At 45.7% G+C, this 15,209-nt stretch overlaps 2 protein-coding genes across 2 annotated transcripts in view; one reads left to right on the top strand and one right to left on the bottom strand.

Moving 5' to 3' along the window:
* Positions 1-3,422: 3,422 nt before the first annotated feature.
* ccn1 (cellular communication network factor 1) lies at positions 3,423-6,270 on the bottom strand. The gene is made up of 5 exons (XM_017721113.2): positions 5,944-6,270; positions 5,497-5,710; positions 4,864-5,193; positions 4,552-4,754; positions 3,423-4,443 (listed from the first exon to the last, which is right to left on the bottom strand). The coding sequence occupies exons 1-5, from the start codon at positions 5,989-5,991 to the stop codon at positions 4,141-4,143; spliced, it is 1,098 nt and encodes a 365-aa protein (XP_017576602.1). The 5' UTR covers positions 5,992-6,270; the 3' UTR covers positions 3,423-4,140.
* Positions 6,271-6,616: 346 nt separating this feature from the next.
* Positions 6,617-15,209, top strand: part of ddah1 (dimethylarginine dimethylaminohydrolase 1) — a 112,361-nt gene continuing 103,768 nt past the window's right edge. The window contains exons 1-2 of the mRNA XM_037540975.1: positions 6,617-6,624; positions 7,973-8,060. The gene's annotated coding sequence lies outside the window, so the exon portion shown is untranslated. The remainder of the gene's footprint in view (positions 6,625-7,972; positions 8,061-15,209) is intronic.

The following is a 15,209-nucleotide window of genomic DNA, read 5'->3' as shown; positions in this document are numbered from 1 at the left end:
GATAAAACGATCCAGATCTTGGTTAAAAATGCTGTGTTTATCCATGGCCGGGGGGTGTTTGGCAGGCAGAGTGGGTTTGCGGTGTTGGGAGGGGAAGACCTTATTTCTTCAGCTTGCACAGTCGACTTGCATAACATTGAAAGTGTATTACACAACAGAGTAAAGGCTGCAGAGAGCTGGAGATTCCCTGGGAGCAGGTGGGAAAAGGCCAATGCAGTACACCCCCCCCCCCCCCACTCCCGAATATATGGATATATGGAAACATGTATTTCAGACAGATGACATATTAGCATGAATGGATTTCTCTCATATTCAACTTATACGGCCATACGTGACAAATTTACTTGACATTCATGGCCACTTATTTGGCCACTTTCAAATATGGGATGTATTTCAGCCATTTATCAGCATGAACAAATATATATACATTAAACACGTATTTAAATATATATTAAATAAATATATCTTAACATTAACGCATGGGTGGGATTACTCTTACATAACAGGAGGCTAGTATATATGAGTAATATACACCATGACGTATGATAGAAAACATGTTGATGGTATATATTACTTATATATACACTACCTTCATGTCATGTAGGTTCTTGATTGATTCTGATTCGTTTTGCTTTTTGTTTTTATAAAAATCTTACGGAGTGTCTGATATATAAGCGTGATCCATGTATGAATGATCCGTGTATTGTGTGGCCAATATTCCATACATGTACACTACACATATGAACATATACACTGAAACATCTGTCTGACTCTTTATGATACGCGTGCCTGCGTTAGCTTTACGAATGGACCCGCTCTTCTTGCCAGTCTTCTTCGTTTGCGGTTTGGTTGTATATTAGCACCCCACTGAGTAGCACCCCAGTAACGTTTAAGACCCCTAAAATCTTCCCTGAGCACCTTTCCACATGAACATCCCAGAAATAGTGAGCCGAGCAGCCGAGATTTTTATGTCAGTGTTTGACATAACGTAGCTTCTTAGCTGCGTTAGCCTCACAGCTCCAGCGCTCAAGCTAAAGAAGCAAACCTAGACGCCAGCACGTCTTGACAGGTCGAATACATTTGGTGTAAAGCTGGGAAACTGAGCTTGCTTTGATTTCTTTCACACTCGTGACTATTTATGCCAAAATACTAAGCCAACAGACTTTTATGCTAATGTTTGCTAATTTGTGATTACACCGTTGTCTGCTAACTGCTTTAGCATTGTCGCTCCGCTGATAAAGTTCAGACACGGAACGCGTCTCGACGTGTTTTACACTGGTGAATTTACGATTTTCACGCTAATAGACGTTAACTGATGGGGTATGAGCTTCCATTACTTGTTTACATTTGCCTCATTCGCTCCAGTGCTGAACTAAAGAAGCTAACTTCAGTTGCCAAACAAGTCTTGGCAGTTGAAGTACATTTGGGAAAATTTGAGTTTAATTTGATTTCGTTTACACAAGTGACTTTTCACAGATGATCAATAACAAAGCTGTAGGCCAGCAGCCAACATCTCTGTGTTTGTTATTAAAAAGAGAAAAAGCATGTGACTTCGCTCGGCCTCTAACGGCTCTACAGTGGTGTGCTGATAACGGCCATCTCGGTTCTCTTTGAGCACAATGCGCTGTTTTTTGCTTGCCATCTTCTCGCGCTGAAACTTTGTCCTCAACAGGAGAAATATGAGAGAATTTCGTGCTATCGTTGGCCGTAAGATCTCTGAAGGAGCTCTAGTCTAAGCTTGTTTTCTCCAGGATGTTTTTCAGAAATCATCGCTGCTCTGTGGTAAACGATGACGTCCCAAAGTCGACGCGTTTTGCCGTACGTACGTTTTTCCTCGGCTCCTCTGAGGTCATTAAAGTCGAAATACACTGCAAACTATTGCTACGTGCACACTAACACTGCTGCGCACTGCACTGACATCATCAAACTGGCAACCTCACCGAAATTCCCACACCGACTAGCAAGCTTAGTCAGATTTGGCAGTTGAGTTGCTGTGGCAGCAGTGCAGTACAGTCTGAGTAGCTGGTGTTGTTTTAGCGCAGCTTTACCTTCATGCTGTTTTATTACAGTGTGCAGGAGTGTTAGCTGGCTTGTAGCACGCATGCAGCATTATTCGTATGTTGACTCCTAATAACCTCATAATTCAGAGGATCCACTAACAAGTGAGGGAAAAACGTACGCAGGACGAAATCTATCGGTTTAGGAGCCACAAGGTGTAGCTAAGACTTCCTAGTGTAGCATGCAGAACGATGACGCGACCGTTTTTGTTCCTCTGCTGATCAGACAGCCTTAGCTGCTTCCAACAAAGCCGGTTTGATCCGGATGACCCACTTCTTGTCCCTTTTCTGCGCAATTAAAAGTAGAATTTAATCGGCGTGCCGGCGCACTTTTAGAAGACCCCTCTGTTGTCTTGTTTGTGTTTACAATTATGTCATGGCAGCTTTGAGCCCGAGTCCCTTTCACCTCTCTGTATTTTAGAGAGAAGCTCCTCTGTGGCCTAGAAAGTGAACAAGCTGCTCCCAAATATTTTCCAACATCTGCCGGCCATCAGCGCATCTGCATTCCTGAGCAGGCTCCGTTTCACCTGGATCAAACCTCTGTGTAGATATATCATCATCCCAGGCAAGGAGGAGGGAGAGGGGGGCAATCCAGACAGACAGCTGTCCCACAGAGCAAAAAACCTGAAAGCTTTACATACTTCTGTCCCAGGCATATAGAGGTCAGGGCCGCGCTAACATACCTGCGCTGCCTTCTGAGGCCTTGCGGTTTTGGCAGGATGTGGTTTGGCGCAATGAAAAGGTGATCAATCAGGCCCACTGGGTGGAATGGAGATTGTTATGTTGAGCTTATCTACACCGTTAGGTCTGTTTACCTTGTGTAAAGAGGCTGTCTTTTACTGCAGTCTGATGTTTTTACCCACTTTGCTTGTCTAGGATCAGTCCGGCCTGCTTAAGTCATGATCTCGGCCACTGCCGGTGGATTTTATGCATTTGCCCGACTTCTTTTTATGCTCTGGATTACTTAGACAAGTTCACAAGTCCTTAAATTTAAAGGCGTGAAGTTCTGTAAGAGCTGGTTTAGACCATAACTCTGCACCTTCAGGCATTCAGGCCTCGCTTTCTCCAGTTAAAAATGCTTCCCCATATTGGAAACAGTGTCCCTAAACACAGATTCCCACTGTTTGGGGAAGCACTCAAGATTCCTGGCATGCCTTCACGCTTTTTGTGCTAATACGAGGGCTTTTAATCATTTTGTTATTAGCTTGAGCTGTGAGTTTGACTTATGGTGCTTTAAAGACAGCAAGTCCAGCCTTAGGACGGCCCTCCACCGCACCGCCTGGCTGTTATATAACCGATCTCGTCATTCACTGGTCGCTTCATCCCGTTCATTCAACAAAGAATAAAGACACGGAGCGTTTAACGTCATAAATAAATCTTTTTTTTTATTTGTAACATATAAAATTAGATCATTTTACACTTTATTCCAGTATGACAATATTCAAATAAAGTAGCTACATTTCTGATAAATAATATTAATAACAATAATAAAACATTCATTCTTTAAGTCAACTCATTTTGTTGCTAATTCTCTGATGGAGTTGGTTTTCAATAGCTGCCGAACAGTATGAATGCACGTGTCCACATTAGGAAGGAATGTTACCACATATGTCGGAAAAACCACAGCATGGCGTAACTGATGAAATTACAGGACCATGATCTACAAACAAAAGCAATTTATGTATGTGCATATATGCATATTTGGAGATACATACACATACGAGTCTACAGTTGGGTCATATTCTGTATTTAGAAAATCAAAATATACATAAAACATTTTTTAACAACTACATTTTACAAATTGCTCGACTTTACAAGTTGCTCCGTAATGAAGCTACAAAATCTTACTGCTCCACTGTGGAGCGAGTCTTTCATAACTTGAAAGTATCAAACGCTGACAAGTCCTCAGCAAGCAGTGCACTTCGCCAAACTCCTCAATGAAAGCCCATGATTCCGTGGGAATCTAATGGTGGTAGTCGACTGGCCGAAGGGGGTGGGCCTCCGATCCCCAGCCAAGCTGCGATTGGCCGTTCCGACGTCACCGCTGACGTCGCGTCGTTCTGCAATGGGATTCCCCGCCAGCTCAGTCTCTGAACTTGTGGATGTCATTGAAGAGCCGGTAGAAGGGGTAGGAGGCCTCGTTGGCGTGGGGGCAGTTGAAGGTGCACTTGCAGGTCTCGATCAGCATCACGTTCTTGTTGAAGGTCTCGCCGTCCTCGCAGCGGAACTCGACGGGGATGGTGTGGGTCTGCTGGGGGCTGCAGCAGCGGCCGTCCACGCAGGAGCCGCAGTACTTGGGACGGTACTTCTTCAGGCTGGAGCAGCCGGCATAGGTGAACTTGACCGGCTGAGCCGACTTCTTGGTTCTGTTGCACTTCTTCCCTTTCTGTTCGGAAAGAAGAAAGAAGATCCCAGCTTAGTCACGTTAACTCAACTGCCGATCAGTGATGTTAGACTCTCTTGCAGTGTATTTGCTGTGGAGGATCATGCTTACCTTAAGGCTGGAGTAAGGAGACTGGGTGCAGGGGCGGACCTCGCAGATTCGGCTCTCTTTGACCAGCTTGCACTCTGCGTTGCTGTTGGTGACTCTGGTAGAGATGCCAGTGCCGCAGGACTTGGAGCACTGTGACCAGGGCGTGGTCTGGACAATGCACTTCTGGCTCCCGAACATGTGGGACTCGGCCTGGTCTCTGTACGCTGCAGGCGAAAGGAAAGCAAGCAGTTTAGACTTCACTCAATCAAACACAGTGGAAACTAGCCAAGAGGTTCCAGCCCAGTGGGCTGGGAGCTGCACTGAGACACCTACCGGCAAGAGACTTGGGGCCAGCCTTCACGATAGCGACCAGCTCGTTTCTGATGGTGAGGTCACTCTCGGTCTCATCGGGCATTGGCTCCTTGCCAAACAGCTTGTCAGAGGGCTCGTCGCAGACCCATTCCTCGCAGCACTGGCCTGGCACTTTGACCAGCCTGGGGTTGGCACAGCCCAGTGTGGGCAGGGACAGCTCCTGGGGGCAGAGAGGGATGCAACCCACTGCTCCGTCGATGCATGTGCACTGATGTTTACAGTTGGGCTGGAAGCTCTCTCCGTTCTGGTAGATCCTGCTGTTGTACTCGCAGGGTCTGCCGTCAGACTTGGCTGTTGCGGGACAAAAGAGAAGGCGGCATTCCGTTATTCGGAACTCATCGTCTCACACATGCAAGCAATAAAGGCACCTTCCGGGAGCGTGAGTGTAGTTTTAAACTGCTTTTCTCACAACTACATAACCTTCATAACAACTACAAAATAATTTATAGCTGTTCTTATGCAATAAACCTTGAGATGAACATCCAAAGTCCTTCTCGGTCAGAAAAAGTGGTGCAATGCTACATCTGATCTGAACTTGTCATGTGTCGAGGGGGTGGCTGGAGCAGACAGGGAAGAGCGTAATGAGAAACACACCTCGGCAGATGCCTCTGGCCGCCCTGAAGCTAGCCCCGAAGTTGCACTCGAGCCCCTTGGTGTGGTCGCAGGGCTCCGTCTTGCTGCAGTCTTCGTTGAGCTGCCTCGCGCACACTTTGCAGCACCCGCAGGCATCGGAGACGAGGCTCACGCCTGGTGCGCACTTGGGCAGCTCCAATTGACACTTGCACTCCTGAGGGCACGTGCTGAGCACCTGGGAGGGGGCCACAGACATAGACAACAATGAAGCCGCCCATTCATTTCAATGGAGTTAGGGCCACACAGCTTATCCTAAGACTTTAAAGCACCCTCAGCTGGACACATGTGGACACTTTAACACTGTGGATGTTGCTGTAATCCCTTCAGTGGGTAAACTGAGGTGGCTAGCTCTTGTCCACCTCCTCTCCCATAATGTAAGTGAGCTGAGAAAGGGTAAATCTGACTTACCATGCTGAAGCTCCCCATAAGAACCGCGACCACCGACAAAAGAACCATCTTCTTTTTTTTTGTTTTCTTCTTCCAAGCGTTTCTCTTCTCCTCGAAACAAATCAATTCCTCTCGTCCTCGGGCTTAAAAGTCCCTCTTCAGGCTCTGAGGCTCTGACCTGGCGTGTGTGAGCGCGTCTTTCTCGCCCGTTCAAAGCTGGAGAAGAAGCTCCTCTGCTCTCTGTGAGCGCGCCTGGCTGTGTGCTGTGAACGCGCTCCCATCCCGCCCTTTATGTAGCGGGCGCGCTGACGTAGTGCTCGCCGTCCGCTGCTGAACTGTTCCCAAACTATGCGAGGAATGTTTCTTGGCGCGATTTTCCATCCGAGCTAAGCACCACCCTGTCTAACTTTTTCTTTTTCTCTCTCTTTCCTCCCCCCGCCTCCTCCTCCTCCTCCTGCTTCTCCATCTTAAATGAATTTTCCTCTCGAAACACATTCTTTCTTCCCTCCCTCCTGCCCCCTTCACTTTCTCTGCTAACGCTGAGGTACGAGGCTGAGCTCGGCTTCTCGTTCGAATTTTCCCGTTCCACCTTAAATGGCGCCTCAGGCGCCAGAACGTAACTGCTGCACCATTTAAGGTGGAACGGGAAAATTCGAACGAGAAGAGGCTTGAGGGGGGGAAAGTATCTGTAACATCCTACAGGTACTAGGACACACTTTAAAACGCCACTTCGTGACTAAACCTTCACCCAACGAGCCCTTTTCGCACCACAGTCAGCTCAAACACCAACGCAGCTAACGGTTAACGGTTTTCTCGTCAGCGCGTCCACGCCGTGTTTACCAGTCAGACTTGCTGGCTGTAGCACTTTGGCGACTCACCGAGCCCCTTTCTCATCGAAATGGCACGTCTTTTCAGCCAAGGGTTATTTTAAAAGCGATGATGTGTGATTATTCACGCCGCACGGCTCCGTATCTCATGCTAAATTTGACGCTAGTGCGCGCCCCCGAGCAGCAGCCTCAAGCACCCGAGCTCGGGAACGCGCGCCGAGCAACTGTTTACATGCTTGGGGTTGACTTGGCGGCCCTGCACTCTGAAAAAAAGACGGTTCCTCGGCGGTTCTTTAGGAAAGATAGTGGTTCTGTGTGGTGACGTAGGTCTTCAGGTTGATGGAGAAGGTGCTGTATGTGGTTTCGAGTAGAACTAGTTCTGTGTAGGACCAGAAGGGGTTTGAGGGTTGGTGCTGTGTAGGATTGTATACAGTGTGTTCTACAGCTGAGGAACCGTTTCACCATGAAGCATCGCCTTTGCTGAAGAACCTGTGAAGAATGGTCTTTTTTAAGGGGGTGGGGGGGCAGTAGTTCAGGGGCAGTAGTTCAAGTAGGGCACCGTGTACCGTAAAAAGTTTGGGCTTTCTGAAAGTTAAAAAAAAGAAAGAAAGTTTGCTGCTTCTATTTCTGGCGTTTGCTCTTTTTCTCCTCAGGCTGTAAGAGCTTCCAGATGTGGAGACTCCAGACGTAACGCCATGGCCATATTTGGTATGGCAGTAGCCTCCATTATGAACATATTTCTGCTTCACTTAGCCAGCCACAAAGCATTCCTGACAGCTTCCAGGGTTGTTCAATATGTTCCCCCCGTGGAGGAAATTCCTCAGTGCTAATTCAGTTTCCATACAATCTGTCCTTCAGTCCCCCCCCCCCCTTCTCTCCTTCAGGAGAGGAGAAAAAAGTGAAACAGTGATCCAAATTTTCCATATAAGATGTTGGTTTGGTTTAAAGGGAAAGAAGAAGGAGGAAAAAAAAAAGCAAAGCAGTCTGCTTTTCTACTACGAGGTTCAAATAAGTAACATTCCAGTGAAATTCAGAGATTAGAGGGTCCTGGATGGAGCGGGAGAAAAGTAAACGGGACACTGAGAGAGGGAGAGAGAGAGAGATTCAAGATGGACTGAGATGAATAGAGATGAATGAGCTATGGCTTCTGCTTAGCAGTTCAAAGCGACAGGCTGCTCCTCAGAGATTGCGGCGCTCTCGTCTCACTCTTTACTGCTTTTCAGCAGGTTTGGTTTTCGTCCCGCTGGTCGGCGAGAACGCCGCTGGACGGGCGCATGGAAGGGACGTGTGTGGGGAGCCGTTCTCCTTCAGGTAAGCCGCTTTCTGGTATCACACAGGACTGTAAACACTCACTACACGCTCAGGAAGACTGTTACTGGGGACTGGGGTGGTGACCCCCCAAGGGGTATGTCTTCAGTGCCTCCGGTCAGGGCACCATGTACTGACTCCTGGCTTTTTTTTCTGTTTAAAATAGTGCACCTTTTCCTGGAAAAGTAAATGCAGTGCTACTTTAAATCTCATTAACGGACCTCAGTCTTATCGTCAAAGGTACATTTGCGTGGGTTGTACCTATACAGGACCCTTTTATTCGGAGTTCCCAGTGTTGAATTCACTCTTACAGAGCCCATCACTGTAAGAGTTAATGCTGCTCTTGGTCATACAGCAGTCATGCATTAACTCTTAGTGTTTGTTTTGGTTCAAGCTGGACTCTGAGTGTTTGCCTTTTAACACTGTGACCACTTTCTATTTTCTGTTTCTGCATCAGAGCCATCCTTGTCGCCTGCCAGTAGTGTTTCAGGTTGTTCCACCTGTTCCCCAGCGAAGGTAGGCGAAGCATGGGATTGTACCAGTGTCATATTTCCAGATGGGAACACTAGATGGAGATGTATTGTACTCTGCTGCTCCCTGCCTTTGTTCTTGTTTAAATGGAGAAGCATCGTGAGAACGTGTTTTGTGACGGCTTTAAACCAGGATAAACGGCTGGTTATGCTGTTTAAAGTATTGTTTGCAGCTGTGAGGTTTAATTTATTCATCCGTCTGTTCGTTTTTAGAAGACACCACTTATACTGGTCAATGAAACAGGCACGTTTTCAACACATGATTTAGAAAATGCGCTTTTATCAGCAATGCAAAGCCATCGAAGCACGGCCTAAATGATCACCATCGACTGACATGTACGCTTCTGCGCAAAAGTCAGAGACCACCCTTTCATTTCCAGTCAAAATGAGCAACATCGGGAACAAAAGCAGAAGACATACCTAACAGACAATTACGCTGAAGTCTCAACAACTGTATCAAATATCAAAACTGTATCAACTGTATCAAATTATGATATCAACATTTTCAGTATTTAGTGTCCTACAGCCTCCATTCTGTCCAGGAGGCTCGCTTTCAGTTCCTCAACCAATCTGCAGACACGCCTCCAAAGCTCAGTCTTAGAAGCTGGTCGATCCTTTTCTGGACTAGTCAAACCCATTCAGTGGTGCTGAGGCCTGGACTCTGGGGTGGTCAGTCCATCATTCAGCTTCTTTGTTTGATGTGTCCGTCTCCTTTTCTCAGTGAGGTTCTTCTTGATCAGCTACACGTCCTTTCAGACCCACAGCGCTGAGTGGTCTTCTCCCAGTGGAAGGATGGACAGAAACACCTGTGGGTGTTTTCAGATCTGAAGCAGCTTGATCTTCTCCTCTCTCTCAGAGATGAAAGCTTTAAGCACTGTTTACCTGGTGGTGGTAGTTTTGGGGTCTACCAGGTGTTGCAGGTCGTCGTGTAAGTGAGTCGTTTCATATCTAGTCTCCTCATAAATATCTCTTGAAAGCGAGTAACTTGTACCTAATGAAACTGAAGGGTGATCTCTGACGTCTGAACAATAAAGTGTATGAAAAATATGGGATCAGCTCACCGTCCGTATATCGGCGCATCCCTTATGCTTCAGTCTTAGGCCACAGTCGCCTATATGAATAAATACAACTGGGCCACACAGCAGTAGAAATATTTGGCACGCGGCGTCTTGGCGTGTCACAAACAGCTCACGGTAAAGCCGCATCTCTCTCCTCATGTCATGCTTTTCCTGCCTAATGAGGCACGTTCCCTGGAGGAAGTGACTTTAGCATATGCAGGATTATAATATAATAATATAATTATGATTACTCTTTCCTGCTGACATCTGTTTCTGAGCGTGCTTTTCAGGCCCATCTGAACCCCCCCCCACTTCAGAGGAAGTGCTTGTTTTAGGAAACAGTTCTGTCATTGGATTCCAGCGTCTCAGTGGAATCAGCTCTTAATTTTTTTTATCCAGTAATTACGCGTCGAGGAAACATTACAAAATCCTTTTTGTGTTCGCGGTGTTGTAATGACAGCCATAATATTTTCCATCGGCCGGACGCCCCTCTTACCCTTTGCTGGAAAAAAAGCAGCCGAGGGCTTGTTTTATTATTGATTCGAGCGTGTGACTCATGGCCAAAACGTGCCCCGCACAAAGACGAATCGGGAGCTCAGCCAGATGACCAGGCTGTTCAAACATTAAGGTCGACAGCTGATGTTTGCGTTACAAAGGTGTTTTACAGTCGAGCCTTTCTGTTTTCCAGATACTGAGGTCGAGTCTCAGGGTGAGATTGGTGGTCTGGGTTCAGTCTTTACAGTCACGTCATTGTCCTGGATCAACATTCTTACGCTATATGTGTACAAGGTGTGCATGTATGACCTGCTCATCCAGCATTTCTCCTGAAATGAAGGGTATTAAATGGAAGTTGCTGAAGTAGCAGCCTCTACACTTCTGGGAAGGCTTTTCACTGAATGTTGGAACATTGCTGTGAGGATTTGAAGGCGTTCAGCATTCACAAGAGCATTCGTGATGCTAGCTGATCAGTCCTGGATCACTCAAAGTCTTCCCAAAGGTTAGATGGAGCTCCCTTACTCCAGATGACTCCACAGCCCGATGCTGGGGGGGCTTCATTCACATCTAGCCCTCGCTTGGCATTGGGCATGGTGACCTCACGGCTACTCCGGAACGTCCCATTCTATTGGCAAGTGCTTTTCTGTGGGGATTATACAAATGTTATCACACTCAGGTAATATAAAATATAGACTTGTATATATGAGTATGTCGCTGTTGTCAGAACAAAACCTCGTATCTCCAAAATGGTAACTTTACAGGAGAAGGAAAAAAACATACTTTACTTTAAATGTAAGTCAATGGAACCAGACGTCTTTGCAAGTCATTTTAGGCCATTTATTTTTGTCCATTCATCTTGGAATTTACACACAATGTAAAGGACAACAGGTAGTTTTACATTATGTCAAAAACTGAAAAATGTCAAATATTATATATATAGACACACAGTGCTGTGAAAACTCTTTTACAATTTTATCAATTGATATTAGACAATATCCAATTTAAAATGATGATTTCATTTATTCAGGGAAAAGCGCTGTTCAGCCCAACTGACACTGTGTGAGAGAAGTCATTACCCTTAGTTACAAAATCAACAGGTTAACCAAATTCACTTGATCAATGGGTTCAATTACACTAGCCACACCCAGGCATGATTGGCAGACCTGTTGAATCTCAACATCGCTTAAATAGAACCAGCAGCACTTGGTGCCGTGTTCTGAAAAGATTCAAACACAGATGAGAAACAAAGTCATTGAGATGCAGGACCTGGACGTGTCATGATTGCTGGAACCAACCACTTCATCGCAAACGTTTGATTGCAGCTGTTACGGTCAAGGACGGCACAGCCAGTTATTAGGCTTAGGGGGCAATTGCTTTTTCATTAGGCTGATGTAAACCTAACAAATGGAACGATCATTGAAAAGCTGCGTTTTGTGTTTACCTGTGTTGTCTTTATATGTAACCATATAAAAACTTGGTGGATGATGTGTTATATGCATGCACTTTATTTTCTATATGCTTTGAACCCCAGGCGGCACAGTGGCGCAGTGGGTAGCGCTGTTGCCTCACAGTGACGAGGGGCTGGGTTCGATTCCCCGGGGCCGCTCTGTGTGGAGTTTGTATGTTCTCCCCGTGTCTGTGTGGGTTTCCTCCAGGTTCACCAGTTTCCTCCGACAGTCCAAAGTCAGGCCAATTGGACATGCTAAATTGCCCCTGGGTGTGAGTGACTGTGTCTGTCTGTCTGCCCTGCGATGGACTGCACTTTTAACAGAATCTGTCATCCTGAGTGACAGATAAAGCATAAACAATTACAGCACGCTGTTTCATCACTGGTGGTGACCACAGCTTCTAAGAGTAACCCAGTCGTGCACGTGTAACATGCACGTGTAACATTGCCAGCAAGTGCTGCAATTTCTAAGGCTTACCCAGTCTTACACAGTGCATGACATATCCCTCCACTCCAACCTGGCCTTGAATGAGATATGAGATCATGTCATCTAGACTTTCCCCATTGGATAGGCTTTCAACTCTATTTGCTTCAACATTCAAGGTCAGTGGACTTCTTCCCCTTCTTCTGACAGCTGTGACCCAAATACAAGTAAGCCAGTGGCCTAAATTTCCAGCAAATGATGCCAGAAATATTCCTGAGCTAAGAGACAGTAACCCCAGCTATCCAGGATTGTGTTTTTATGTATTATAGTATCAACAGTGGTGGAACAGTGGAGGTTTAGGAAAAAATGCCAGGCTTGCAGGAACAGAATTTCCATAACACATAGGAATCGCACAGCAGGGAAAGGCTGTAGGCATCAGCTAAAGTGCTCACCAGAGACCTTTGGGCTGGAACAGTATAGCATTGCGTTAAGCTCCAATGAATGGCTTAAACATGGGCTTATGTACACAATGTGACCAAAGGTTTGTAGACACTTTCTCATCCAGCGTTTCTTCTGAATTGAAGGGCGTTAACAAGGAGTTTGTCTCTCTTTGCTGTAGTAAGAGCCTCTGTTCTTCTGGGAAGGGTGTTGGAACATTGCTGTGAGGATTAGATTGAGCATTGTGAGGTCAGGTACTGATGTTGGATGATCAGTTCTGGACGCTCATCCAAAATGTACTGGATGCAACTCAGATGGTCCAGAGAACACAGTTCCACTGCTCCACAGCTTAATGCCTTTTAGGGGGCTTTATACCCCTCTTGCCAACAGTTGGCATTGGGCCTAAGGTGTGGCAGCTTCACCATGTCCCATTCTTATTGGTCAGTGCTTTTCTATGGATGTTATACAAGCTGTGGGAGCGCAACTGGACGCCTATCAGTATTCACTGAAGGGCCTGGATACATTTGGACGTGTCCTTCACTGAGATGCCATCAATATTGGTGGTATAGTACTTTTGGACTGGGTCACTAGCTGTGTCCTCTGTCTACATCGACAATATGGGTTTTGACTTGAAGGTGCATATTAGTGAGAGGCATCAGTGAGGTCTGCTTTAGTAAGAGTTTCACTGAAACCACACAACCCAGAGTCGCGTGTCAGTGTGCATGACGCAATACAGCATTATTGGATGTAATAGGATGACTGTAGTTGTTTTGTGGTGTTGGGTTTGCTTTGAAGTGGGACCACCATTTTTTATGGATTATAATGAATCACTAAGCTGAGGCACAGACAGGACATAATGCCTAAATAATGCCTGATTGCCTAAAGTATCACATGGCAAATCTGCTGTTTAGAAAGGTGCTGAATGACTGTAGCTCCCATTAGACAGGAAAAGATTTAGACATTAATGCTACGGCTCAGCCAAAAATCAGATTAACGTCATTTTCCACTTACCTCATATAGGCAATGTAGTCAATCAGCTGAGACGTGTTTGGTGAGTGAGGTTTGCTTTTTTGGCTTTGCATTGGAGCTACAAGGATAATGCGGTAAAGAATGAGTTAATACAGGGTAATAATAAGCTTGTATGAATGAATCAGTGAAAGAAACAGTCGAAGTGATTCAGTTTCCTACTCACCTCATACGTCAATCAGCCGAGTCCAACTTCGACAAATTCGGCTTCTTTCATTTAGCGCTCAAGGGACAAGACTAGCAATACCAATAACAGTCAATAGTCACCCAAATCCCTTTTGTAGATACATTCCCAACATGTCTCTATTCTCAGAGTAGCCGTGTTTACATGCAGCCTAATAGTCTGTTAATAATCCAACTAATAGATCAATCGGAATAGAATACGTCCTTGTATATATTCCGTCCTTAATCGGAATAGTCTAGTCCGATTGAAGCCTTTCGGAATACAATTTCTATCCAATTGAATGAGGTGGGTAATCCTGCAAATAATCTGTTAAATAGAAGAATAATATGAATCCAATTACATTCCCAATCGGAACGTGTAGGTATGGCCTGTGCATGTGCGTCTCGTCATAGTGAAAGCTAAGAACTCAGACCGGCTCTGGAAAAAGTTTATATTGTTCAACATGCTGGAGCAGAAACTGGCCTGCAGAGGAGACGACGTTCATGCTCTGGTCTTTAAAAGACAGCAGTGGGACGGACGTCCAGCTTACGCGTCTCAGAACACGACGTCTTCCTCTCGGCCTTCTTTAATAAGGACATGTGAAGGAGGTTTTCCTGAGTCTGACGTCATTTTCAAGCAATTAAAAACACAAGCACTGCTCACTGCTGCTCATCTCGCATTGACTGGACTAACTGTCATGGTAACGTTTACTCTAAGTGGTTCTCCATGCATGTGCGTCATTTTGGATCTGATTAGTTGTTGTGAGCAGGTCAACGAAGATTTTCATCAGATTATTGGGTAGAGTTGAGAGTAAACACCTCAGACTTAACCTATAATCGGAATGTATTCAGTCCGATTGGCAAAAATCTTTGCATGTAAACACAGACGCTGTCTTCATGAAGGTTGTGCAGACTTGTTGATGTGGTTTATAACAGTATGGCTTACTGTGAACTGCATTACCCAGAGTCGTGTGTCAGCCCGCATGACGTAATAGAGCTGGATATTAAAGATGAACAAAACCTCACCGTGTAGCTCAACTCTGCCATCAGATCAGCCATTTTAGAGAGTGATGCTGGTCCGAATTCCGACTCCCTGCTTCCAAATCCCACTTCTCTTTGTGTTCACGCATGTCCCACAGGCACGTGGACGCCAGGTTAGCTTTGTGAGTTCTGTTTCTACTGATAAACACACGTATTTAGTTAAATAATTCAAGATTTTTAGAGCTCACAGTAAGTCATACTGTGTCCCAAACCACACCGAGCTGTTCGTGCAGTGGTCTGAGTGGGTTGAGAGAAGTTTTGAGGATGTATTTACAAAAAGCATTTCGGTGACTATTGACTTCTAGTGTTAGCTATGTTGCCTCGTAGCTCCAGTTTAAAACTAAAGAAGCTAAATCTGGACACCAAACACGTCTTGGCTGATCAGCTACACCTGAGCTCAGCCGGCAGTTGAGTATTTTTTCTTTCTTTGCCAAAATATTCTATTAAATGATCTCAAATAGCATCTCTTGTGGGTTCGGACTGTGTGGCATAGTGTTACCTAGAAACTTGGACAAAAGAAACTTGGCTTCA

The sequence above is a fragment of the Pygocentrus nattereri genome, chromosome 9, assembly GCF_015220715.1.
Source record: "Pygocentrus nattereri isolate fPygNat1 chromosome 9, fPygNat1.pri, whole genome shotgun sequence".
NCBI lineage: Eukaryota > Metazoa > Chordata > Actinopteri > Characiformes > Serrasalmidae > Pygocentrus > Pygocentrus nattereri.
Note: the sequence above shows the minus strand (reverse complement) of the source record. Positions and strands in the feature narration are given on the sequence as shown.

Excerpts from the sequence above, each read along its gene's own strand:
- ccn1 (XM_017721113.2), bottom strand. The coding sequence starts at position 5,991 with ATGGTTCTTTTGTCGGTGGTCGCGGTTCTTATGGGGAGCTTCAGCATG. Across the intron at positions 5,194-5,496 it reads GGCCAGAGGCATCTGCCGAG|CCAAGTCTGACGGCAGACCC; the intron begins GTGTGTTTCTCA and ends GTCCCGCAACAG. Across the intron at positions 4,755-4,863 it reads TGGCCCCAAGTCTCTTGCCG|CGTACAGAGACCAGGCCGAG; the intron begins GTAGGTGTCTCA and ends TTTCGCCTGCAG.